This window comes from Loxodonta africana, chromosome 22 (genome assembly GCF_030014295.1).
Source record: "Loxodonta africana isolate mLoxAfr1 chromosome 22, mLoxAfr1.hap2, whole genome shotgun sequence".
Lineage (NCBI taxonomy): Eukaryota > Metazoa > Chordata > Mammalia > Proboscidea > Elephantidae > Loxodonta > Loxodonta africana.
In genome coordinates this window covers 71,900,718-71,927,816 of record NC_087363.1, presented here as the reverse complement: position 1 = coordinate 71,927,816, position 27,099 = coordinate 71,900,718, and the positions used below count along the sequence as shown (strand labels likewise).

The window sequence follows — 27,099 nt, the reverse complement described above, 5'->3', positions numbered from 1 at the left end:
GAGGTAGCGTACGATCAAGAACCGGTAGTACTGAAGGAAGAAGTCTAAGCTGCGCTGAAGACACTGGTGAAAAACAAGGCTGTATGACAGAGTACCAATTAAATGTTCTAAGAAATGGATGCAGCACTGAAGGTGCTCGCTCATCTACGCCAAGAAATTTGGAAGACAGCTACCTGGCCAACCGACTGGAAGAGATCCGTATTTGTGCCATTTCAAAGAAAGGTGACCCAACAGAATGCGGACATCACTGAACAATATCATTAACATCACACTCAAGTAATATTTTGCTGAAGATAATTCCAAAGCAACTGTAGCAGTAAATCAACAGGGAACAGCCAGAAATTCAAGCCAGATTTAGAAGATGACGTGGAATGAGGGAAATCGTTGCTGGTATCATATGGATCTTCGCTGAAAACAGAGAATACTGGAAGGATGTTTACCTGTGTTTTACTGACTAAGCAAAGGCATTCGACTGTGTGGATCGCAACAAATTATGGATAACATTACGAAGAATGGCAATTCCAGAACGCTAAATTGTTCTCACGAGGAACCTGTATATAGATCAAGAGGCAGTCGTTCAAACAGAAAAAGGGGATACTGCACAGTTTAAAGTCAGGAAAAATGTGTGTCAGGGTTGTATCCTTTCACCATACTTGTTCAATCTGTATGCTAAACAACTATTCCAAGAAGCTGGACTATATGAAGAAGAACAGAGCATCAGGATTGGAAGAAGACTCATTAACAACCTGTGATATGCAAATGACACAAACTTGTTTGTGGAAAGCTAAGAGGACTTGAAGCACTCACTCATGAAGATCAAATACCACAGCCTTCAGTATGGTTCACACCTCAACATAAAGAAAACAAAAATCCTGACAAGTACCAATAAGCAACACCATGATAAACGGAGAAAAGGCTGACATTGCCAAGGATTTCATTTTTTCTTGGATCCACAATTAATGCCCATGGAAGCAGCAGTCAAGAAACAAAGCAGTGTATTGCACTGGGCAAATCTGCTGCAAAAGACCTCTTGGTATCTGTTTGAGGACAAAGGTGTGCCTGACCCAAGTCATGGTATTTTCAATCCCATGCAAAAGCTGGATGAGGAATTAGGAAGACCAAGGAGGAAGTGATGAGTCTGAACTATGGTGTTGGTAAAGAATACTGAATATACCATGGCATGCCAGAAGAAGGAACAAATTTGTCTTGGGAGAAGTACAGTCAGAACGCTCCTTAGAAGCAAGGATGGCCAGACTACGTCTCACACGCTTTGGGCATGTTATCAGGAGGGATCAGTCCCTGGAGAAGGACATCATGCTTGGTAAGGCAAAGGGTCAGCGAAAGAGAGGAAGGCTCTCGACAAGATGGACTGACACAGGAGTTGCAACTGTGGGCTCGCGCACAGCAATTATTTCGAGGATGGTGCAGGACCCGCAGTATTTCATTCTGTGGTATGCAGTGTCTGTCTCTGAGTGGGAACCAACTCAATGGCACCTGACAACGACAACAACAACAAGGTGTGGCCCAGACTGTAGTATTTTTTAATGTCGCCTGGGGTTCAAAAACCCACTGTTGTAGGATCTTTAACAAAGGAGAAGACAGATGATAGTTCTGGTATTTTCTCTTAATTAGGAAATAAGGCACCTATGCCCAAGTGCTCTATCTAAAACAGAGCTTCTCCAGCTTAGGACAATAATGCAACACAGGAGCTAGAGTCGTACTGATTAGCAATTTCTAGGCTTTCTAGATATTCTACCATAATTGTATCCTAGAATTTGGACAGAAAGGGACAAAAATGCCCTGATGGTCATAAAAGGGTACAGAGAAAATGACATGGAAACCTAAATCCAACTTTAGGACTTGAATGGCAACAATATAAAGGGAAACCACTACAAAATCACAGCTTTTCTAAATACTCTGAAAAAGGTAAAATTATTCCTGTGCAGAAAATTTTTGAAAAGTGCAAAGGGGTATTTCCAGAGAAGCCATATTGGATGTAAACATAAAAAGCAGCAAGTTACACTGGCTGGAAACCCAGTAGTAAATAAATATTCTTCTATTATAACTATAATCAGTTACAGTATTAATAATTATATACCTTCTACCTAAAGCTTTCTTATACGCATTTGGTATTTTCTGTATACTTACTTGTGTGTCAGGTATGTATCCTCTTACAGAATCCTCACAACCACCCACCTAAGGTGGAAAACATTATTATCCTCATTTTATAGGAGTGTAAAATGAGGTTTAAGATGAAGACACTTGGGCACTGTATTTATATATATACGTGTGTATATTTCTTTAAGGTCCTTCTCATCATGTACCCAGGGATAACACTTGAATACAGAAAATCTAACCAGGAACAATCTTTGAAGACTGTACCTGTAGACAGCACTTAATCTGTCTCCACAACTGGTCTGCTGCTGCAATAATGGAATTTTGTTTGCTCCTACACCATAAAGTATTACTGAGATAATACTTAAATACTTCAAAAAAGACCCCCAAAATTTGCTTTTAATATTAATACCACTAGTAGCACCAAGATTCGCAGACAGGATGAACCAGTAGACTTCAAAGGCTTCCTGGAAGAAGCTTGAAGCAAGGTAGTGCCGCCCCTCTTTCTACCTTGCCAAAACCTATCAAGGTGAGGTGTGTGTGGCTCCCGCACCAACCAGGGATGTTATCATTTGGCTGTCCTTCCCCCAGACGTGGAAAGGCTCTGTGGAAATTAAAAAGATGCTTCTCACTGGAAGCTGGGGGGTGGGAGGGCTGCTGTATTACTGATCTGTAATGTGACACAATGAACCCTCCTTTTGTAGAGGAAAATTTAAATGTATCACACAAAAAAGAGAACATTTATCCCCACAGAAAGGAGGTCTACGTGGGGTCCCATGCTTCTTATCTAACAGACTGAGCTAAGACAAGGGCAAGTACTCCTCCAACCATCAGTAACTCCCAGTCTGCAGGTCTAGGAAAAGCCCCTTTCTTAACCAAATTACTTAACCTCCAAAAGCCTGGGTATCCTATCTGTAAATTGGGGATACTAATTATGAAGTGATCCATGAAAAGACACATGACGTTACGCATATGAAACACGGTGAACTAATGAACAGAGGAAGGAAAGCTTCACTGTGCTGAGTGTTGTACATGTGTTCTTCTTGCCTTGGCAGGAAGCAGGGATTCTGGCCGCGTACACAGCTGAGAGACTCAGGCAAACCACCAAGCACTTGCTTATGCATGATCTACGGCGGTTGTACCATTAAAAAAAAATCATGAAAGGAAAAGCTCTACTGTGAGCATTTTAACGTGTTTTCAAAACCAGAACAAAGAAAATCCTGGCTTATTTTTTGTTTATTTGAGTACTGCTCTGTGCCAAGCACTGCATATTCGATTTTCTTAACCAACAGGGTATCTAAACATCTACAGAACAAAGCCTTCACATTTCTAACGCTGCAGACAAGACAATCGGCAGTACCTTTTTCGCTGGGTGGATTCCCTGAATGCTTTTGATTCCTGGAGGAATAGCTGGGTGCATGTGGGCGGCCACTGGCGAGTGCTGTGGCTGCGGAAGGGTCCCCTTGGTCAGCGTGACCTTCCGGGCAGGCTGCTGTCTCCCTTCCGGAGGCTGAGGAAGCCGCTGGGGCTGGCCCTCTGGGTGGAAAAAGCCATCAGTCTCTCCTCCCTGCTGAAAGCAACAAGGCATCACATGCTGTTATGTATCTGCTCCAACAAACACTGGTCTCTCAGAGATCAGGAGAGTCGGTCTCTGCTGGCAATTAACCGAGAAATGACAATTTCAAACAAGGATATAACCAAACTAGTCTTTTCATGAGAGCCATAGAAAACTTCACATATGCAGCATCAGGTTTTAACCAGGAGCCCTGGTGCTGCAATGGTTAAGCGCTTGGCTGCTAACCCACCAGCCGTTCAGAGGGAGAAAAGACCTGGTGATCTGCTTCCATAAAGATTACAGCAGCCAACTCTCTGGGATGTTCTGCTGTATCCTGTAGGGTTGCTATGAGTTGGATTCGACTCGAGGACACGCAACAGCCACAAGGTTCTAACAATATTTTCACAATTTAAAATGCTGAAGATCTCCTTTAGTTACTGTATCCATTTAAGGGATCTGCAATTAAAATGCTGCTTAACCCAGTGAAATACTAAAAACTTCATATTCAACAGGCATTTTTCATTCTCAAGAGCAGTCTTGCTAAAATGTGACAGTTTACAACAGCAGTGATTTTAAAACTTTTAACCCTTACTCACACCTAATGTTAAGTGGGTAATTACCTCGACTCATCCCAAAGGTTTCTGCTCAAACTGGAAGGTAAGGACCAGTTACCACAAAGAAAGAGAGCAAGTAGCAGTGAAGAATGAGGCATCACGATTGGAGGAAGACTCATTAACAACCTGTGTTACGCAGATGACACAAACTTGCTCGCTGAAAGCCAGGAGGACTTGAAGCACTCACTGACGAAGAGCAAAGACCACAGCCTGCAGGATGGATTACACCTCAACATAAAGAAAACAAAATCCGCACAACTGGACCAATGAGCCACATCATGATAAATGGAGAAAACACTGAAGATGTCAAGGATTTCATTTTACTTGGATCTACAATCATTACCTATGGAAGCAGCAGTCAAGAAATCAAACTACATATTGCACTGGGCAAGTAACACTGCAAAAGAGCTCTTTAAAATGTTCAAAAGCAAAGATGTCACTTTAAGGACTAAGATGAGCCTGACCTAAGCCATGCTGTTTTCAATGGCCTCATATGCAGCAGGCAAAAGCTGGAAAATGAGTAAGGAAGATCAAAGAAGAATAGATGCCTTTGAATTACAGCGCCGGCAAAGAATAATGAATGCACCATGGACTGCCAGAAGAACGACCAAGTTCTGTCTTAAAGTACAAACAGAATGTTCCTTAGAAGCAAGGATGGCGAGACTATGTCTCATACACTTTGGACATGTCATCAGGAGGGATCAGTCCCTGGAAAAGGCCATCATGCTTGATAAAGTAAAGGGTCAGTGAAAAAGGGGAAGCGCCTCAACGAGATGACTTGATATAGTGACTACAACGATGAGTTCAAACATAACAACAATTGTGAGGATGGTGCAGGAGCGGGCAGTGTTTTGTTCTGTGGCACAAAAGGTCTCTATGATTCAAAACTGATACCATGGCACCTAACAACAAGTAGCAGTGCCTTTCTTCTCCAATGGAGATAATAAATTGAACACTCGCAGTCATAGTGTTCACAGGAGTTGAAGAGCATCCCAGTATCACTGGCTGAAAACACCTCCTGTCCTGCAGGAGTGTCACAAGGGCCGTTACCAACTACAGAGTGACCAGATTTCAGAGAAGAAATGCATTTATTCTATTAAGACCTTTAGGAATTTTAGAAATACCCCAATCTAGCTTTCTTTCTTTTTTTAAAGTAATGTTTCCTTATTTCCTTACCTTAAAACTTGTTCATCAGCTTGGAATCAATTACACACACAAGCTGCACTATTGATGTTGTTTATGATACCACCCATCATCATCAAAGTGGCTGATGGCTGCCTGTCAGCTATGTTCAGTATTAAGTATAGCACCCCCCCCCCCCCGCCAAAAAAGAGTACCTGGAGGTAGGGAAAGAAAAAGTAGACAGCAAGAATACCAGATCTTGTCCTGCTAAATTATGTCATCTTAATAGAAACAGATACTTAAACTTGAATGATATCCAGGCTTTTATTAGCATGAAGTGCTGCTCTTTACAGAAATAGGAGTGTATTTTGTCACTGCTCAGTGACTCTTCCGCACACAGGCTGCTCAGCTATGCCAGTATTTCCAATGATAACTGGGTAAATCAGCTTAGCAGCAGCCCACAGAATCTTATGTCTCCACCCACCCAAACAAACACTTATCCTTTAGAGACAATTTAAGGAAACAAAGAACTCCACAAAGGGAAGGAAGCAACAGGGGCTAAAGCAAGATGGGTGGAGATAAGATGTTTGCAAAGACTGCCTAAAGTAATGTGAACCTAAGAAAATGTGAGATTAAAAATGTCACTCCTGGGCCCCTGAGGGGGCAGGAGAGCAGTGGGATGCAGACCTCAAATTCTGGTAAAAAGACAGACTTGATGGTCTGAGGCTAGAAGGATCCCTGAGGTCATGGTCCCCAGACCTTCTGTTAGCCCAAGACAGGAACCATTCCCAAAGCCAACTCTTCAGACAGGGATTGGACTGGACTATGGGATAGAAAATGATACTGGTGAAGAGTGAGCTTCTTGGGTCAAGTTGACACATGAGACTATGTGGGTAGCTTCTGTCTGGAGAAGAAATCAAAGGGCAGAAGGGGTCAGAAGCTGGCTGAATGGACACAAAATAGAAAGGGGAGGGAAGGAGTGTGTTATCTCATTAGAGGGAGAGCAACTAGGAGTACATAACAAGGTGTATATTTTTTGTATGAGAGACTGACTTGGTTTGTAAACTTTCACTTAAAGCACAATAAAAAACAAATAAATAAAATAAAAAAGTCGCCCTGGAGCAGGACTTCTGGCTCTGGTGGCATGAAGAGGCCACCAAATCCTCTCCCCCAAAGATAAGCATAAAGCTAGGAAAGTTGTTGAAAACAACCAATTCAACACTCTGGAATTCAACCAAAGTGAAACAACAAATTCAGAAGCATTTCTTCATAAAAATTGGGAGCAGTGTCAGTCTGTGGCCTACTTGACTGGAGCTTTTATGAGCACAAGCTGGGTGTGAAAACCCAGAGCAGGTGGACTTCAACTGGTGCTGAGGCTGGAAAACCTGCGCAGTATTATCAGGAAAAGTAGCAAGTTCAGTGGAAAAGGAATGGGGAAAGCCCACTGACCCGTGGTCACGGTCCTGTTTGGGACATGTAGCAGACTGGCCAGAAATTTAAGCCCTTCACACAGGGCTGACCTGGAAACTCACCCAGGTACAGGGAGACCCAAGAAAGCCTGGCAGAAAGTAGGAACCAGGGCAGACGTAAGAACTGGCTGAACTTTAAGCGCACTCTCCAACCCCACACAGACCCACTTGTTGGCTGACCGTTAAGCTATGGAGCAAGAATTGACCCCTGAGAAGCTAAGAAAAAAATATGTGAAAATTCAACAAAAAGTATTTTGAACTGAATGAAAACGAGAACACAACTTGTCAAAATTTAGGGATTCAACTAAAGCACTGCTTCCAGGGAAATTCATAGCTTTAAACTTTGTATCAGAAAGGAAGAGCTAAAATCAATAATTCAAGCTTTTATACCAAAAAACTAGAAAAAGAACAAGAACTCAAACCCAAAGTAGAAGGTAGGAAATAATAAAGATCACAGCAAAAGGCGATGACACAGTAAACAGAAAAAGAGAGAAGATCAGTGAAACTAAAAGTTGGTTTGTGAGAGCTACAAAATTGACAGTCCTTTAACTAGACTAACCAAGAAAAAAGGAGACAAGATACAAACCACCAAAACCAGGAAAAAGACGGAGCATCACACTGACCCCACAGAAATTAAAAAGATTATTAACAACTTCATAATAACAAATCAGACAACTTACAAGAAACAAATAAATTCCATAAACGCTGCAAGGTGCAAAAACTGACTCAAGAAGAAACAGAAAATTTGAACAGAAGTCTAAGAAGTAAAGACATTGAATTAATAATTTAAAAGACCTCCCCCCCAAAAACCAGAAAAAAACCCCAGGGGCAAATAGCTTCACTGCTAAATTCTGTCAAATAATGCAGGAAGACACACTACCCATCTTACAGAATCTCTTTCAGAAAGTAGAAGAGGGGAGCACTTTTCCATTCATTCTTTGAGTGAGAATTACTCTGATACAACGAAGACATCAAAAGAAATGAAAACTACAAAACAATATCCCTCATAAACATACATGAAAAAAATTAACAAAATATTAGCAAACTAAATCCAAAACACAGAAAAGGGATCATATACCACGACCAAGTAAGATGTATTCCAGAAATGCAAGACTGAGTCAACACCTGAAAATCAGCTAATGTTGTCGTTGTCGTTAGGTGTTACTGGCTCAGTTCAGACTCATGGCAACCCTATGCACACTGGAACGAGGCACCGCCCAGTCCTGCGCCATCCTTACGATCATTGCTATGCTTGAGCCCATTGTTGCAGCCACTGTAATAATCCATCTCATCTCATTGAGGGTCTTCCTCTTTTCCGCTGACCCTGTACTTCACCAAGCATCATGTCCTTCTCCAGGGACTCATCCCTCCTGACAATATATCCAAAGTATGTAAGATGCAGTCTCGCCATCCCTGCTTCTAAGGAGCATTCTGGTTGTACTTCTTCCAAGACAGATTTGTTCATTCTTTTGACAGTCCATGGGATAATCAATATTCTTCCCCAACACTACAATTCAAAGGTGTCATTTCTTATGTCTTCCTTATTCATTGCTCAGCTTTTACATGCATATGATGCGACTGAAAATACCATGGCTTGGGTCAGACACACCTTAGTCTTCAAGGTGACATCTTTGCTTTTCAACATTATAGAGATCCTTTGCAGCAGATTTCCCCAATGCAGTATGTGGTTTAATTTCCTGACTGCTTCTTCCATGGGTGTTTATTATGGATCCAAGTAAAATGAAATCCTTGACAACTTCAATCCTTTCTCCATTTATCATGATGTGGCTTACTGGTCCAGTTGCAAGGATTTTTGTTTTCTTCATGTTGAGGTGTAATCTATACTGAAGGCTGTGGTCTTTGATTCTCAGGAGTAAGTGCTTCAAGTTCTCTGTGCCTTCAACAAGCAAGGCTGCATCATCTGCATACTACCGGTTGTTAACGAGTCTTCCTCCAATCCTGATGCCCCATTCTTCTTCATACAGTCCAGCCTCTTGGATAATTTGCTCAGCATACAGACTGAAGAGGTACGGTGAAAGGATACAACCCTGACGCACACCCTTCCAGACTTTCAACCACTCAGTATCCCCCTGTTCTGTCCCAACAACTGCCTCTTGATCTATGTACAGGTTCCTCATGAGCACAATTAAGTGTTCTGGAATTCCCATTCTTTGTAATTTTATCCATAATTTATTACGATCCACACAGGTAAACATCCTTCTGGTATTCTCTGCTTTCAGCCAGGTTCCATCTGACATCAGCAATGATATGCCTGATGCCACATCCTCTTCTGAATCCAGCCTGAATTTCTGGCAGTTCCTTGTTGATATACTGCCGTAGCTGCTTTTGAATGATCTTCAGCAAAATTTTGCTTGCATGTGATATTAGTGATATTGCTCAATGATTTCCGCATTAGGTTGGATCACCTTTCCTGGGAATATGGATCTCTTCCACTCAGTTGGCCAGGAAGCTGTCTTCCATATTTCTTGGCATAGAGAAGTGAGCACCTCCAGCACTGTATCCATTTGTTGAAATACCTCAGTTGGTATTTCTGTCAATTCCTGGAGCCTTGTTTTTCGCCAACGCCTTCAGTGTAGCCTGGAGTTCTTCCTTCAGTACCATCGGTTTCTGATCATATGCTACCTCTTGAAATGGCTGAACATCGACTAATTCTTTTTGGTATTACGACTTTGTGTATTCCTTCCATCTTCTTTTGATGCTTCCTGCATCGTTCGATATTTTCCCCGTAGAATCCTTCACTATTGCAACTTCAGGCTTGAATTTTTTCTTCAGTTCTTGCAGCTTGAGAAACTATGAGCGTGTTCTTCCCTTTTGGTTTCCTATCTCCAGCTCTTTGGACATGTCACTGTAATACCTTACTTTGTCTTCTTGAGCCACCCTTTGAAGTCTTCTGTTCAGTTCTCTTACTTCATCATTACTTCCTTTTGCTTTAGCTGCTTGATGTTCAAGAGGAAGTTTCAGAGTCTCCTCTGAAATCCAACTTGGTCTTTTCTTTCTTTCCTGCCTTTTCAATGAACCCTTGCTTTCTTCATGTATGATGTCCTTGATCTCGTTCCACAACTTGTCTGGTCTTGGGTCATTAGTGTTCAACAAGTAAATCTATTCTTGAGATGGTCTCTAAATCCAGGTGAGATATACTCAAGGTCTTATTTTGGCTCTCGTGGACTTGCTCTGATTTTCTTCAGTTTCAGCTTGAACTTACATATGAGCAATTGATGGTCTGTTCCACAGTCGGCCCCCGGCCTTCTTCTAACTGATGATATTGACCTCTTCCATTGTCTCTTTCCACAGATATAGTCAATTTGATTCCTTGTGTTCCAGCTGGCAAGGTCCATGTATACAGTCGCTGTTTATGTTGGTGAAAAAAGGTACTTGCAATGAAGAAGTTGTTGGTCTTGCAAAATCCTATCATTCGACCTCCAGCATTGTTTCTGTCACCAAGGCCATATTTTCCAACTACCGATCCTTCTTTGTTTCCAACATTCATATTTCCATCACCAGTTATTATCAACGTAGCCTGACTGCATGTTCGATCAATTTCAGACTGCAGAAGCTGATAAAAATCTTCAATTTCTCCATCTTTTGCCTTAGTGGTTGGTGCGTAAATTTCAGTAATTAACTGGTCTTCCTTGAAGGTGTATGGATATTATCCTATTGCTGGCAGTGCTGTACTTCAGGATATATCTTGAAACGTTCTTTTTGACGATGAATGCAACACCATTCCTCTTCATGCTGTCATTCCCAGCACAGCAGACTATGACTGTCCGATTCAAAGTGGCCAGTGCGAGTCCATTTCAGCTCACTAATGCCTGGGATATCATGTTTATGCATTCCATTTCATTTTTGATGATTTCCAATTTTCTTAGATTCATACTTCGTACATACCCAGCCACGTGTCTGTCAGTTTGTCGTACTGTGGGGGCTTCCATGTTGTTGTGATGCTAGAAGCTATGTGGCTGGTATTCAGACACCAGCAGGGTCACCCGTGGAGGACAGGTTTTAGCTGCACTTCCAGACTAAGACAGGCTAGGAAGAAGGACCCAGCAGTCTACTTCTGAAAAGAATTAGCCAGTGAAAACCTTATGAACAGCAGCGGAACACTGTCTGATATAGTGCTGGAAGATGAGCCCCCTAGTTTGGAAGACACTCAGAAGACAACTAGGGAAGAGCTAATGTAATAAACCACATTAATAGAATAAGGGACTACATGATCGCTTCCAAAGATACAGAAAAACCATTTGCCAAAATCCATTCATGACTAAAAACCCAGCAAAGTGGAAATACGAGGGAATTTCATCAGCCCAACAAAGGACATCACATTTAATAGGGAAAGGCTGAAACTTTCCCCTCAGGGTCACTTCTATTCAAAACTGAGCTGAACCAGTAGGGGATACTCAGCCCTGGCGGCACATCAGAATCATCTCTGGAGTTGCTGAGTGATTGTGTTGTCTGGCTTTACTTCAGAACAATTAGATTACAATCTCTGGAGTTGGGACCCAGATATCAGTATTATTTTAAAGGCTCTTCAGGTGATGCTATTGTTTGGCCAGGCTGTGAACCACCAAATCAGATGACTCTATAATTTGTATCTTAATTGCCTGAAATCCATTTATCTTGATGGAAGTCACTCCTACCTTAAGGAGCAATACCCCCAAACGGAAATGGGAGCATTTGTGAAGAGGCAGGCCATTTGCAGGACCATGATCCCTCTAAAAAACGAGGCGTTAACTGTCCGCGCCTCTTAAAGCTTCTGCACTAAGTCCTCTACCCAAGGGGTAAGCAGACACACCAGCCAGGCAGGGGTGGTCTAACTGCACAGTTTTTCATAGTCTTTATCTTAAAAAGTTATGGGTTCTCTCTACTGACATATATGTTTCAAATCTTCTATATTAAAAAGTTAAACGTTTTAGGGATATATACAACATCTCATCGATGTTAAGAGCCAGTGATCCATCAAATACCTTATCTAAAAATCCTACTGAAATTAGGTTTCCTGATGGTGCAACCTTAGTACAAGATTTGGACATTCCCTATGCACATGTCAAGTCACACTGTCTTTAAACAGCACTTCTTCCACATGTGGTCACACTCTGAACTGGCCCTCCCGGTGCCATGGGCAGCAGTGTGTTGGCTGGGCAGAGGTGGCACTGGGCAGCTAAATTCTCTACACAGCTTAGATATGGGACAGCCACTGACTGTGATTCTCCATTCATTCTAATTAAATGCAGGGCTATTTATAATGCGGTGCTTTTGCATTTTTCTGAAAATCATGCTAAGCATCCAAGGCTTAAATATAAGTAACATTTTGTGAAAAATATTAAATTTTTTTTTTTTTTCAATTCAGAGAACAACTATTGGCTTTCAAATTAGCACAATAAAAATTCGATTTGAGGGAGAAATTTTAATTCTTGGGTTATTCCAGTGAACACTAGGTTGTGGTCATAAATATATATACTCATATACATACAAAGATAAATTTAAATGAGAACCAAGCCAAACTGAATCCACTCATTTACTTACATCTTCTTTAACTTATGCTAATAGTTATCACGTGAAAGTAATCCCAAAATGATTAGTACTTAGCTATGTAAACTTATTTGCTTACATCTTAATGTAAGCTAAGTAACAGGTGGTTTTTTTTTTGTAAATGGCAGGCTAGGATCTATGCATAAAAGTTCACTTTCAAAGTGAACTTCTCAAGGGTTGTACAGCACATGTTTTAACTCCTTATAAAGCAGAGTATTTTAAATACGATTTTAATTATCTTCCACTTTCGCCAAAACAGATGAGAGGTTTTGTCTACCTTAAACCAAACTGGAATTATTTTTTCCCATAAATGATTATCTTCCAATGAACACTATAAAAAAATGTCTCTTTAGAATAGTTCCTTCCCACCCCACCCCACCCCCAAATATAAGTGGCACTAAGCTTAGGGAATAAGGAACCCTGGTGGTGCAGTGGTTACGCACTCTGCTGCTAACTGAAACGACGCTGGTTCAAACCCACCAGCTGCTCCACGGAAGGAAGACATGGTGGTCTATTTCTGCAAAGGTTACAGCCTTGGAGAGCCTATGGGGTAGTCCTACCCTGTCCCATGAGGTCGCTATGACTCGGAACAGACTTGATGGCAAAGGGTTTGGTTTTGGTTTAAGCTTAGGGAACACTTTTTATCAGCTTAATCGTGGCAAAAAATGAGGTTTGTTGCCCCCAACATTGGCAGGACAAATTTATTTATAACAAATGGTTTAAACGTATAGATAAAAATGCCTATTGATACTGTCAGGGCTTCTTGCTACTTGACAGATCAAATCTTATTTTCCTCCTTAAACCCCATAAAGTGGTATCACTGACTTGCATTCACTAGTGAGCAAACCGATTAACCCTTCTCTACAGAAATCTCAACTCCTGATTGATTACACCTATCAGACGCCAAGCAGCATTACTCTAGAGGGACAACACTCGACAAATCCCCAACCATTTTTCTCAGCCTTTGTGGCCCTGCTAGCTTATATTAACCCTGATGAAAAATTAATTTTCCTTATCTTCTTCTAAACCCCAAAATCCAAATCCGCCAAACTGGCAACTCTTTCTGTAAAGGTATTATGAAAACCTCTAAAAGATTAATTGCGTGTCTTCAGGTGACATTAAATTAATTTCTGTACTCATGACAGACATTTGATACTCCTTACCGAGAGGACAGATAACACTGTCAGGATGCACAGAAGGACAGTGGTGCCGTGCCCCAGGGCAGCCTCTCAGGAATTCTCCTTTCGATAAGGCCATACTTCACTGTCACTGGCAGTGTTACTGATCTTAGAGCCCACAGGCTCACTGAACAGGTTTCCATTAACTGCAACAATGCTGGGTCTATCCTGGTAATCTTTATAAAGCTAATTCAAAATCTGAACAATAAATGCTATGCATGCTATATGAAGTTTCTAAACGTAAATACATTTAAGGCTCCTCTATTTTTTCTTTGGAGACTACCGTATTAAAGGAGAGAAGATAAAAGAAAATAAACAGGCTAATGTTCTTCTCTGGGTTCCTAGGTCAATTCCTTAACTACTACAGTATCATGAGGTAGGAACATTCCACATTTGCAATGTTCATTTATTCTCCGAAATAAATTATTCTTCCATAATGGCAAGCACGAAAAACATGTAAACAACTTAAATCTAAAATGCTTCTTATGTAATTCTGGTAACGGGTCTGCACAAACAGAATTAAAATCCACAAGGTTAAACAGACCAGAGCAGACTGACCTTGTAACTGCCTATCCCCTGTGTTGCAAGAAATAAAAGGATCCTTTTTTTTTTTTCCCCCACATATGCTATATGCTTGTGATTTTATGCTGCAGTGACAACACAGTACAGTTATTCATCCGGTCTCTCTCTCTTAGCAATCTATCTTTCTGAGATTAGTTAGGTTTGGGGAAATCTTTAAAAAGCAAAATTAACTGGCCTTTGGAGGAAAAAACCAAAGCCCTTGGCCTCTAAGGGGGTCTGATACCCCAGGATTCTCCAATTTCTATAGCACAGATCTGCCAATTAAAACGGGAAAGGATCACTAAAAGTGAGACTGCTAGGGCTTCCGGACTTGACAGGCCCCTCAGCTCCAGCATGATACAACAGCTGGGGTGAAGTCTGATTCTTCCAGCGAGAGCAGTTCACCAGAGGGCTGAAGCTCCTGGCTCTGCTAAGGAGCGGCTTCCGCCCAGCCGGGCATGCGACAGGCAGCTCAGCAGCACTGACTCTGCAGCTTGGGGGCAGCGTCTGTAGGGAAGGCACTGAGGCTCCTACTCTTGGAGGCTGTTAAGAGTTAGGAGAGGGAAGTTACCTAAGACACTGGAAACAGCAGACTCCCTTTCTGCTAGGGAGGGTGAATAGCAAATCCTGATTCTTAATTATAGGTGAATTATGGCTCATTGAGCTGCTATTCACTCTCCAACTTCACATGCCTAAAGGAACCATGTTATTAGTGAGTACAGAAATTCTTATTCGTTAAAACTGATTTCTACCCCCTTATAAACAATCTTCTATCTTGCCCACATTTAGAAGTCATGTTTAAGATTGCTTAAAAAGTAAATTCTTTGAAAGTTATCAATCTACTAAAACCCTTTAAAAATATTTATGTTCAATAGTTTCTCCCCTAGAAGGAAGATTCTAGAGTATAACTCTTATTTAATAAGTGATTAATCAAGATTATTCATGCCCCATTTTTCTTCCTCTCTTCTGCTATTTGCCTTTTGGCCATTTTACGGCTCATCTGCACCTTTAACAGGGAAAGGAGCAGGAAACAAATGAGGTCAAGTCCCAGTTCGTTAACTCTCAGCTACCAGAAAGGGACTGACAGGAGAGAAGGTGAAACTAGTGGCTCCCATCTTTCCATGAGCTACCTACCACTGGGCAATCCTGTCCCCCTCTGCCATTCTTTTCTTCCTTTCCCTAAACCAGGTACCTCAACAGTGTGCACCTCTTGCCTCCTACCCACTTCTATCAACAGCAATTTTTCTTACACTCAATTTCGCCTATCATCTGGTCTTTTTAGAACATCTTTTCTCTATTAGTAGGTCTGCAGTGTTGTCCTTTACGTTGTTCTCTTCTATAGATTCAGATTCTGAAATGTTATTTTTGAATCACTTCCATTTAAGATCTCCCTGGCCAAAATCCGTCCCACCTCTCCTACTTATCTGCTCACAAGCACTGCCAAAGACCATGGTACAAAGTTAACTTCTGCCAAAAACCAATGAGTCAGTAACAGTTGTATCTGCATGCCCCGGAACTAGGAAACTCAGCTTGGGTTCACTTGAATAACAACCACAAAGGTTATATTAGCTGTCTTTGCCTGTGACTCCCCGTCACAAGTATCACCACCGATTTATGATATGAATATTTCCATTTACAAAATGCAAAATGTAGCAAAAGATGTACAATGAATTTGTAAAGTGAATAAAGGAGTGTTGGGAGGATACAGTGAGTTTTTGCATGAAAAGACTAGAAGAATTAGTAATAAAAACTTTTGTTTTATAATAACAATGTAAGTAAATATATCCTAATATAAGTAAACAATGTAAATAATAATTTATTTTTGCTTTTTTCCAAATTTTGCTTACTGGTATTATCTAAATGTCTACAACAAGCAACCATTACTTTTATAATCAGAAGTACTTGGGGAGAAAAACACTCAGGCCCACTGTGCTAATGCCTCCCTTGCTACTTCAATTAAACAAAAAATAAACTATGTCTATAGTTTTAAAAAGAGTTACTTATTTTTCCAATTATTTCAACAAATACTTCTTAAATTTTAAATGTACTTCAAACTGCCCTAAATCCTGCGCATAAAAACTAAATTTAAGACCCAGCCTACTCCTGAATAACTGGGACGGGTCAGCAGGTGCTGTTGTTAGCTGCCGGCCAGTTAGCTGCCGTCCAGTTGATTCTGATTCACGGTGCCCCAGGTGAAGAGCTCTGCAAACAAGTGGCTGTCCTAGGACTCAGCGTGGGTGAGAAAGCACGTAGTGCCGGCACAGTACAAAGGAAGAGTGACGGATTTTGTGTACGAAGTAGTCAGGGGAGATGTCCCAGAAGATAGCCTCAAGCTGGATTTTAAATACTGAGTAAATTGACAAGTGGGACAGAGGCATGAAGCAGCATGGCACAGCTGGCAGAGTGCAGGTCTCAAAGTATAACCCTGCATTTCATGCTTAGGAACTTAGACTATTCCTTAGACCAGTATTTCCCAACAGTGACAGGTAACTTTAGGAGTATAAAGAGGTACTTTTTGTCTCTAAATTAAACTTTCAGGAGTTGTTACCCTGAAAGATATATAAAATAAATGCTGGTACCAATGGTATGAGCCTGACTCCTTGAATAAATGAGGAAGTCAGAGTCTCTGCTACCTATAGTTGTTGATAAACCTGTTGAAACGTACAGCCAACAAGCTTCCCCAATGTACCAAGTGTACCTTTTGAGAACATTCCCCAAACCACACACTCCCTTCCCTGTTGGCAGTTTTCCACCTCAGCCACCCGGCCAAAAGAACATATCTTGGCTAGCCCTCCTCCAAAGAAGATGAGGTATCCATTTTTGATATTTAAATAGTGATGTTTAATTCTCCTGGAATTATTATGCAATCACAATAATTCAAAATATGAAATAAAGCAAAAAGGATTTTTGATTCCTGTCGATGATATATTTCAAGAAATACACAAAATTCAACCAATTCAAGGAGTGTCTTGTAAGGCATTTTTCTTTTTTGGAAATTCACAGTGAAAGGACTGGACATGTGCCAAGAGGACCTAAAAATAATGACACCCAATAAGCAATGAAGAGACCTTGCAACTGAATGGATGGCCACTAAACTGAACTGCAGCATCTTGGAGAGAAGCTTGAGTCCCACGCCGAGCAGGGAGATAACGAGCCTGCGCGTCTTTGCACCAGAAAGTAAGGCAGTATTCCAAGAGTGATGGAGACAAATAGAAAGGACAGAGAAGCCTGAGTGGAGGAGCCCTCACTGGCCAATCTATATGAGGGGCAATTCTAACACCAAAACAAAAGACGACAGTAAGAGTTGACTAAATAAAATAAGAATTCATAAGCACTTATTTATACTATAAAAAAAGTGAGGGCAAAGAGAAAGCCATTACAGTAGTAGCATTACAACTAATAAATACAGAAGGAATGTTAACATTATAAAAAATCAGTGCTTGCTAAAAACGTTAAAATTTCATGAGGAACTGTACATTAACATAGTCTCAAAATACCTTCCCATGAATTACTTATTAATTACAAATGGTTAAAGTATGACTTTACAGTGGACAAACCTGGCACACACCATCTTACTCAAGCAACCAAAGTGAACCTCATCAATACTGGGACAAAGTGACATCACATGGCTCGTGACATGCTGCAATGCAAAGGACACACTATCCCTTCCATGGTACTCCTGCCAGAAGTGTCAACCTGACACTAATCACAAGGAAACATAAGACAAACCCAAACCAAAGGACATTCTATAAAATAAGTGGTCTCTTTTTAAAAAGGTTAAGGTCAAAAAAATACAAAGAAAGGCTGGGGGAATATTCCAGACTAAAGGAGACTGAAGAGAGATGACAATGTAATACATGATCCTGGATTAGATTCTAAATTGGGGAAAAAATGGCTATAAAGGATATAATCAGACAAATGATAAAGTCTGAATATGTACTATGGTAACAGTATCGTAGCAATGTTAAATTTCCTCTTATTTGATAATTTTACTGTGGTTTTGTAAGAGAATATCTTTGTTCTGAGATAATGCACACGGTATCTTCAACCTACTCTCTCAAATAGGTTGGGAAAATGGGTGTGTGTGTGTGTAAAAAGACAAAAAGGTAATGATAAAGCAAACATGGCAAAATATAAACAGTCAATCCAGTAAACGGTATACAAGAGTTTCTTATACTATTCTTGCAACTTCTCTTAAACTGAAATTATATCAAAATAAAACATTCCCCATCTCCCTCCCCTTCCCCCACCGAGCCCCACAAAAGGATCCAAACTAAATCCACTGCCACTGAGTGAATTCTGACTCCTATCAACCCCATAGGACAGAGCAGAACTGCACCATAGGGTCTCCAAGGCTGTCCATTTTTTACAGAACCAGACTGCCACATCTTTCTCCCAAGGAGCAGCTGGCAGGTTCAAACTGCTGACCTTTCAGTTAGCAGCTGAGCACTTTAACCACTATGCCACCAGGGCTCCTACAAAAGGATCAGACATACATATCACCTCTTCTACCACCTCTCTAAAAACGTCTAGGAGTAACCGCTGAGTGGGCAGGAAGGGACCAATTACCCGTACACGTGTCACTTGAGCTTTTCTTTGAAAGTCTACAAATGCAGTCTAACTTCAAAAAGCAGGATTGTACAAATAAACAGGGCCCTATGCATGCAGCATTCTGACAGCCTTTTAAAGATAAAATACAAGAGTATCAAAATTGGACAGCTGGCTTTCCTGCTGGGACATTCTGTATTTCTCCCATTTCTCTGTGTGGCCAGTAGAACAAAGTACTGTTTACTTAATGTGCAGCCAAACTCTTAAAAATTTCAATACCTTGATTAGAATAGAGTATCTGAATTCAGTATTTGCTTTCAATTTCTTAAAAAACCCCATAATAAGCCGCTTCTAAATACACAATTTATTTCTTGCTTAAGCTAAACGGGGAGGGTAGTTATTTCCTGAGCAACTATCATGTGCTCAGGCCTTGTGCTAAACCCTTTACACAGGTTACATCTAATTCTTACAACAATGCTATGAGGAGATCTTATCCCCGTTTTCCTGATGGGGGGAGCTGAGGTTCACTCAGGCCAAGTAACCAAGGCTGGAAAGATACAAAATGGAAGCCAAGATGCAAATACTTCAAAGATTATCCCATTTCCCCTAAATCTGGGAGAGAGAAGTTCAAGACTCAAGGCTGTTAAGGAATTTCCATGATACGCACTTATTCTAACTTCTTTGTGTGAGTGTGTGTTTAATCACGAAGAATGGCTGGCAAAACTACCGTAAGTTTACACTAAGTAAATGTTTTATATGTTTATACTGGCTGTGTTACTACTTGAAAAGTTTTTTGGATTATTTTACTGGTTACATATGAACAAAATTAGGATTTAACAAGGTTGCTTTTTTGGTTTCTTAAAATTAAACACTTAAAACCGCTTCCTGAAAAATGAGCAAATGAAGGCTATTTCTAAATTTTAAGTAATAAAAAGAGAACAATTCCATCAAATACAATTCGTTAACTACACTACTTGCAGAATACTCAGGGAGGCTCATGAAACTTTAGAAGCAATACTTGCTAATATTTAGCACTACATTATAAGCACCATTAACTTTTTCCTTTTGTAAGCTCACCTAACAAATTTAGATAATAAAAGGATGGGAAAAAATTAAAATTCACATATACAGAGATTGATTAGCCTCATAACAAAAGGTCTCTTTAAACTTCATCCCTCTCTAGGGTTCCCCCCAACATTTTAAATGTAAAACTTGACTTAAATTCATTTACACAGAAATACTCAAGGATTCATTTACAGCATATAGCCAAGTTATATAGCTTGTACTTAACTAGTTTAAACAATTACGCACTTCCCTAGCTAGTGGCCATCTAGTTACTCTAATGTTACCGGTCACTTCACACAGGTTCCAGGGTTGATACTCTTAACCAATTATGGAGCTTTTTCTTACCTCTCAATCCTTCTCAACATATTGCTCCAGTCAGGTACTACATTCACCACGGATCAGCTGGAGTCGGCAAGCAAAATAGAATCTACCTGTCATCTGTGCTCAGAAGCACTCACTAAAAATTTTCTGAATCAACACTGACTACTGTACATTTGTAGTAAACAGGAGAATCTAACCCCTAATCATGAAATAAATAACACTTTAGAAAAAAGGAGTAGTAAAAAAAACTAGACACACAATGGTAAAGAGCATAGGATTCAGAGTTACACCTGGATTAGAAACCTACCTCTGCTACTTGCTAGCCGAGTGACCCTGGGTTACTAACGTATCCCTCTGAGATTCAAGTTACTCACACGTAAAATAGGAACAAGAATATCCACCTCATAAGGATGTTGTGAAGATTACACGAGAAAGTCTATAAAACGATTAACATGCTAAACACTTGATAAACGTTAACTATTGCTATTATTCGTCATAAAATCACAGAATTTCTAGAAGGGGCCTTAGAAGCATCCTAAAAAAACAATGGACATTTACAATGTGCCTTCTAGGTGCTAGAAACTTTCATTTATTTACTCCTCACAGCAATCTTACTAACCCTATTCACAGATTGGAAATGGAGATTCAAAGAAATGAAATACTTTGTTCTAGGCCCCAAAGAGGAAAAGTAGCAGACTATCATTCAAACATGGGTCTGTCTTTCTGAATCCCAAGCCACGTTGTTTTCACTATATCACACTGTTGTGTAGAAATATAATCTCTCTGTCCTAGAAAAGGAGAGATTCTCTGTATTCCATGAAAAGATCAGAATGGCCAACAAAAAAACATGGTGCCAACAATAAGTCCTTGAAAGAAGTGAAGAATCAGCTTCCAAACCGTAAACCAAGATAATAACCCTAGTCATACAACCATGTAAGAAATAATGCCAAGAAATCATTTTTATAAAGTCTTTTTGAAAATGCTTATGTCCATAACACATTAGCCATATAACAGAGAAGAATAATACATAACTAGGAATCCTTTTACAATGAGTAGGGTGAATTAAAATCACCTTAAAGATCAAATAATTAATTAAAGGGAAGACAGAAAACCCAACTGTCTTAAGACTCAGGATCTCTCGCCTCTCCACCCATCCCCCCCCCAAATTTAATAAATCCAAACATAAGTTGTTTTTGGTAATTAACCAAAACAAACAAACAAACAAAAAACCTTGTTGCCATCGAGTCAATTGCGACTCACAGTGACCCTACAGAACAGAGTGGAAATGCCCCAGAGGGTTTCCAAGGAGCGGCTGGTATACTCATACTGCTGACCTTTTGGTTAGCAGCCAGATTTTTAACCAATGCACCACCAGGGCTCCATAATTAACTAAATATGGGCAATAAAAAAATTTTGATTTAAAATTGCCTCGCAGGTGTGTGAGACTCTGACTGACAGCAACCCCACATGTGTCAGAGTTTTCACTGGTTTCAATGAGTGATTTTTCAGAAGAAGACTGCCAGGCCTTTCTTCTGAGGTACCTCTCGGTTAGCAGCCAAGCATGTTAAGTGTTCGCACCACCGAGGGACTCCCTCACAGGTATTGTACACCTAAAGAAACCTAAGTAAGTTGTAAGACATTTCCAATTTGGCTGTCAGAAATAATACCAAGAAAATTCTACTCTCATAAATGTAACTGAACAATCTCACCAGTACATTTCTGACCTGTGATCATCCACCAGAGTATACTACGTCACGGGATAGTCCCAAATTCTGCCACAGATTCAGTAATGTAATGAGGAGACTACTGAATGTGAAGAAAAATTTATTTCAATGTATTAGACGCAAGGTCAGGTTAGGAAAGAAAGCGAAGGAAATAAAACTGATTCTCTCTAATCTCTTGGAAACCTCACAAATACAACATGAAGAAAGATGATTTTTATAATAACAAGATGTCAAGAAGCTAACTGCTCATAGCAAAACACATGTGAAACATGAACCGACAATGAAATGCATTTATTAAACAAGCAATTATGAAATTGAAATGTATAAATAATCTTCTCCATAGGTACTACGTATGAGCTAATCCTTCCAAAATGCTCAGCCCCTGTCAGGCCCTTACTAGGGTGCCTTGTTTAGCTCTAGGCTCACAATTGACCAGTTTCACAGCATTAATGCCACAGCCAACCGAGGCGGAGAATAACCCAGGTACACATACCTCAGCAGTAGCAGGAGAAGAAATAGAAGTTGAAATAAAGGTAAGAGCACCTAGCACTCAAAAGTAACTGTTGTCTTTTTTGCATTGCCTGAAATAAGCAGTTTTGTAAATAACAATTAAATGTGTCGCCTTAAAAACAATTACAACCCAGAGGAAAAACCAAGGCCGTAGAGAAATGCCGTTTGTTTTAGTTCAGAGAGATATAAGAGATACTTAACATTTGATAAATCAAAAGTTTCCAACATGCTATCGGTAGATTTGTTGGAATAAATCCTAAAATACAGAACATGTTGGTTAGTTCATCTAGTAATTAAAAAGTTGGTTCAAAAGCTATTCAAAGTACTGGTCTGGCAGATACCTATTTTCATGCAAAATTCATTTTTCCCCTTGTGTTGTAAAATTACATAACATGATTTTGGAATACAGTCTGATACGAAATATATTTTTTCCACTAGAGAAAAAGACAGCAAAAAATTCAGGTAGGTAAATTATTTTAAAGGAATGGCATTTATTAGTTAAAAGCTACTCTTTGATGGTAGAAATCATCTTTCACTTCTTATCTCACCAATCTCAGTAATAAAAAGTGCTGGGTCCTAGCTGTTACAGTAAAGTATTCCCAACAGCGACCACAAGTCTCCTCCTCTTGTACTTATAACTCAAATTTAACAAGTGAGACACTGATGAATAAAGTACATTTAAAAGCAGAAAGGCCATATACACTATAGAAACTAATGAAAGTTTAGGTTCTCACCTAAAGATAACAAATTCACATAATATTAAAATAAGTTGACGTAGCATAGTTCATCTGCGTACTGACGTTTTCAATCACAACAAATAGATGAGAGAAAAAACAGATTCGGAGAAACAAAATTATGGGTCCTGTTGTTGGGTCTGGTTGAGTATTCTATAAATGAAACTTGCTATTTATATTAGGAAACCCTGGTGGCGTAGTGGTTAAGTGCTACAGCTGCTAACCAAAGGGTCGGGAGTGCAAATCTGCCAGGTGCTCCCTGGAAGCTCGGTGGGGCAGTTCTACCCTGTTCTATAGGGTCACTATGAGTCGGGATCAAAAAAAAATTTATATTAGTCTATCAAAATTTTCTTTAAACACACCAAAAAAAAAAAAAAAATCACATTTTTGTCTACAAACATAGAAAGAAAAAGCACACCCAACAAGTAAACCAACTAATCAAATCAGCTGTCCTTAACGAGTCCAGCAAAGGCTGCGGTGTCGTACAGGAACGCCTCTGGGTTTCTGAGTGTTTTTAAGAGGCACTGCTTGTGTTGGATGAACTTTTTTTTTTTGCGGGGGGGGGGGGGGAGTGAATTTTTTATTATATTATTATTTTTTAAGTAATCATTACTGGCTGGTTCACTGTAAACACCTGTGTCTTGCTGCTATTCTCCTCTCTTCCACAATACAAGCCGCACACAATAGGTAGCACTGTTTCGAACTACAACACCACAGACCGCAGCACACATGTAGTATTCACTGTAAGTTACCAATAAATGAAAGCTTTTACTACGCAGGCATTCCGAGGGGTAAAAACGAGATCTGTCGCTAAGTCTGTCTTTAAGTCAAATCTCCAGGTACATACAGTTCTTACTGAGTGTCAGTCAAGTGTTTTTTTATGCATATAAAACACTTAAGAAACACTTCTAAGCTGCGCAATGTTTTTGTGACCACCGCAAAGGAGTGAGTGCATTCATTATTACGGACCATTATAAGCATTTAACTCAAATTTTTAATGTAATAGGCTTTATGACAGTTCATTTTTAAGTACTAGTTACTCATAAGTCTGGACGTTCGTAACCTAGAGACCGCCTGTGACTAAATGCAGGATAAGGAAGCAAGTATTTTACAGATCACTTCTTTACCAGAGAATCTTCTACAAGAGGACTCTATCTGCAGCGACATTTTTATTTTGGAGTACTGAACTTACCCAAACTACAGTGGCAAACTGTAACTCCTGTGTCTTACAGAAAATGATCTAAAATGCACACCAATCACATGTAAAGAAAGAAAGGAGGCATGTTTCACTTTTTGAAAGCAGGTGGTAAGATAACATATGATTTCAATTTAGAATTTTGTTACCCTTTTTCTTCCCCCTGAGGGAGGAAGCTGGCTTCGAAACAAGAAGACAGGTAATAGTTTTTGCAACAAGGCTGCTTAAAAGTAGGCACACATGTACATACAACCACCACCACCACCCATTACACACAGAAAAACCCGCTGCCGTCAAGTCAAGTATGACCCATAGCGACCCTACAGGGCAGAGCAGAACTGCCCCATACAGTTTCCAAGGAGCACCTGGTGGACTGAAACTGCTGACCTTTTGGTTAGCAGCTGTAGCTCTTAACCACTATGCCACCAGGGATTCCACATACAGGTGCTTGCTAAATCTAAAGCTACACACAACAAATTATTTCTTTTATGGTAAAGAAAATTTTATTTTTAAAACAAACTTAGATAATTCTATCACATATTATCTATGAAATGAAGCTAAAACTGAGGAAAAGGCTAATTTTGAGACTGTCATACTGGTCTTTCATTAAGACTCAAAAGACACAACTGAAAAAATATGGGTCCCAGTTGAAAGTTTAAATGACATTTCTTCCACCACCTTCAGGTAGGTACATGATTCTAACAGAGCCAAGTTTTATTTCTCTTTCTTCCATAACATTCTCTAGGAATGAAGGTATTGTAAGTGAAATACGAATGGGGAGAGCACTCACAAGGCATGTAGACTTACCCCGCCTGACAACTTAATCACCCTGACTTTGGAGCTGATGTGCGGCCCGTCTCCACTACCGCTGTTTGCCCGCTGCATGACCGTCCTTTTCACTCCAGGTTTTACTTCCTGGGGCCGGCCTTGGACGGAGGCCACTCTAGCAGTCTGTGGCGAAGGTGGTAATTCTTCCATGTCAGCAGGTTTCACTTGTAGTACTTTGAGGGATGGCTGAGTTTGACTTTGAGGTACTGTTCTGGCCTGTCTCAAATGTTTCAGTGGTTTCAATTGTCCTTGATACTGCATATTAGCACCAGATGGTACAAAACTTGATGTTTTGGGCTGAACATTTGAAACAGCAACATCTTGGTTTTTAACAAGAAGTCTGTTTTTCACATTTTGTCTGACCTGTGCACCTGGAAAGGGTAACAATGGGTTTCCATTGGGGGGTGAAGGTGAAGATGTGCGTTCTTCTTGCTCTACTGGGAGCTGGGGGGTATAAAGCTGCTGCTGTTGCTGCTGCTGCTGCGCGAGTCTCTCAAGTAACTCCTTCTTTCGAGCACCAGCCTGCTGCTGCCGTCGTAACTCCTTTTGTTTCAGGATTTCTTCTCTTAGGCGTTTCTGTTCTTCTATCTTTAAACGATACAACCTTGTTTCCTCATCTTCATCAGGAAACTGAAATAGAGAACACACACTGCTTACTTTGGAGCACAAGGCAAGGTGACCACTCTATTTCAACAAACTAAGAAAGTGCACTTCTCAAAGACCCTCAACTCAGTATTTGAGAGAAGCCATCCAAAATCTGCTTCAAGACTTTTAAGCCTAACTGTTTCCTACTTGGAGGGTAAAGAAATTACACAGCTAAAGCTAATTTGGAAGATCTTATCAGAATATTAAAAAAAAAAAAATGTAAATTTCTACTCATCTACAAGTTTGAAACCAATTAAACTATTCATTTAAGGTATCAAAATATGTTTCAAACGGAAATGGCAACAAAACTGAAGCACCCGCTGTCTCCCAGCTTTTATCTTGCTCTTTTCTGACAAACTAACAAAAGGCAGGGTGGCAAATGACCTGAAAGGCCCTGATTAGAACTATTGATTTTTCTTACAGAATTTTCAACCTGATCTCAAACTCATTTGTCACAGAATAATTGGTTATAATGAACAGCACAAGTCAATCTCTCTGACCTTGAACTCACGTACTCTCCTCAGAATCAAAATGTTGCCAATTGCAGTATTAGAATATTAATGGCTATATATAAGGAACCTTTAATATTCCAGCCCCAAACCATTCTGAAAGCCTGTCAAATAATTTGAAAAGGTCCAATAAAGTCCATAAAAAACATCCAATCCTTATAAAGAGTTAAGGACTTAACAAAAAAAAGAGTAATAATTTTCTTTAAAAAATTCATATACATCCTCACCTACAGATACTTCAAAAGAATGTAACACAGTATTTAATCTACCTAGAATTCAGAATTCAGATAGCTACTTAATAATCTTATCTACTCTACATAAGCCTTAGGAATTTAGGGTTACAATGTAGCTGAAGAGTGAGCTGATGTTCTGGGAGTCCATGCAGTTCGCTTACAGGTCCCTCGAGCAGGGCTGGCTTATCATTCTGTGAGCAATTCCTACCAACACGGTTATCTAATTTCAAAGTCTAGGACAGATCTGAAACAGCAAATTTGAAGGCGAGTGAAGGGCTATCATATACGTAGGCATATAGAGCAAGAAGAGACATCAGGGAAAAAAGACAGAAAAACAGTAAGATATGACTATACAGTTCAAAAAGCTACAGAACCAAAGCCATCTGGGAGCAAACGGTTGTAAATATATTAGTAGGCCCTAAGGATGCACTGTTTAAAAATTCAGGAAAAAATAATATTCATTAGGGTTTTTCTTAAAGCCATCAAGAAAAAGTTAAAATGTGTTCAGGAATCTAGATAGAAATACTTTAGAAAGGTTTCCATCTAAATAAATTTGTCCTTGATTATATCATTAACAACTACATAAGTATAAGAATATGAACCATGTTATTATATCATTATCAACT

At 40.0% G+C, this 27,099-nt stretch overlaps 1 protein-coding gene across 4 annotated transcripts in view; it reads right to left on the bottom strand.

Moving 5' to 3' along the window:
- RBM33 (RNA binding motif protein 33) overlaps positions 1-27,099 on the bottom strand; it is a 198,986-nt gene that overhangs the window by 34,719 nt on the left and 137,168 nt on the right. For 2 of the 4 annotated variants that reach the window (XM_023542038.2, XM_023542040.2), the window contains 2 exons: positions 25,066-25,716; positions 3,476-3,682 (listed from right to left, as the gene is read on the bottom strand). In XM_023542038.2, the coding sequence (XP_023397806.2) occupies positions 3,476-3,682; positions 25,066-25,716 (858 nt within the window). Of the gene's footprint in view, positions 1-3,475; positions 3,686-25,065; positions 25,717-27,099 lie in introns of all 4 variants that reach the window. The other 2 variants (XM_010602106.3, XM_023542039.2) reach the window with 1 other exon arrangement.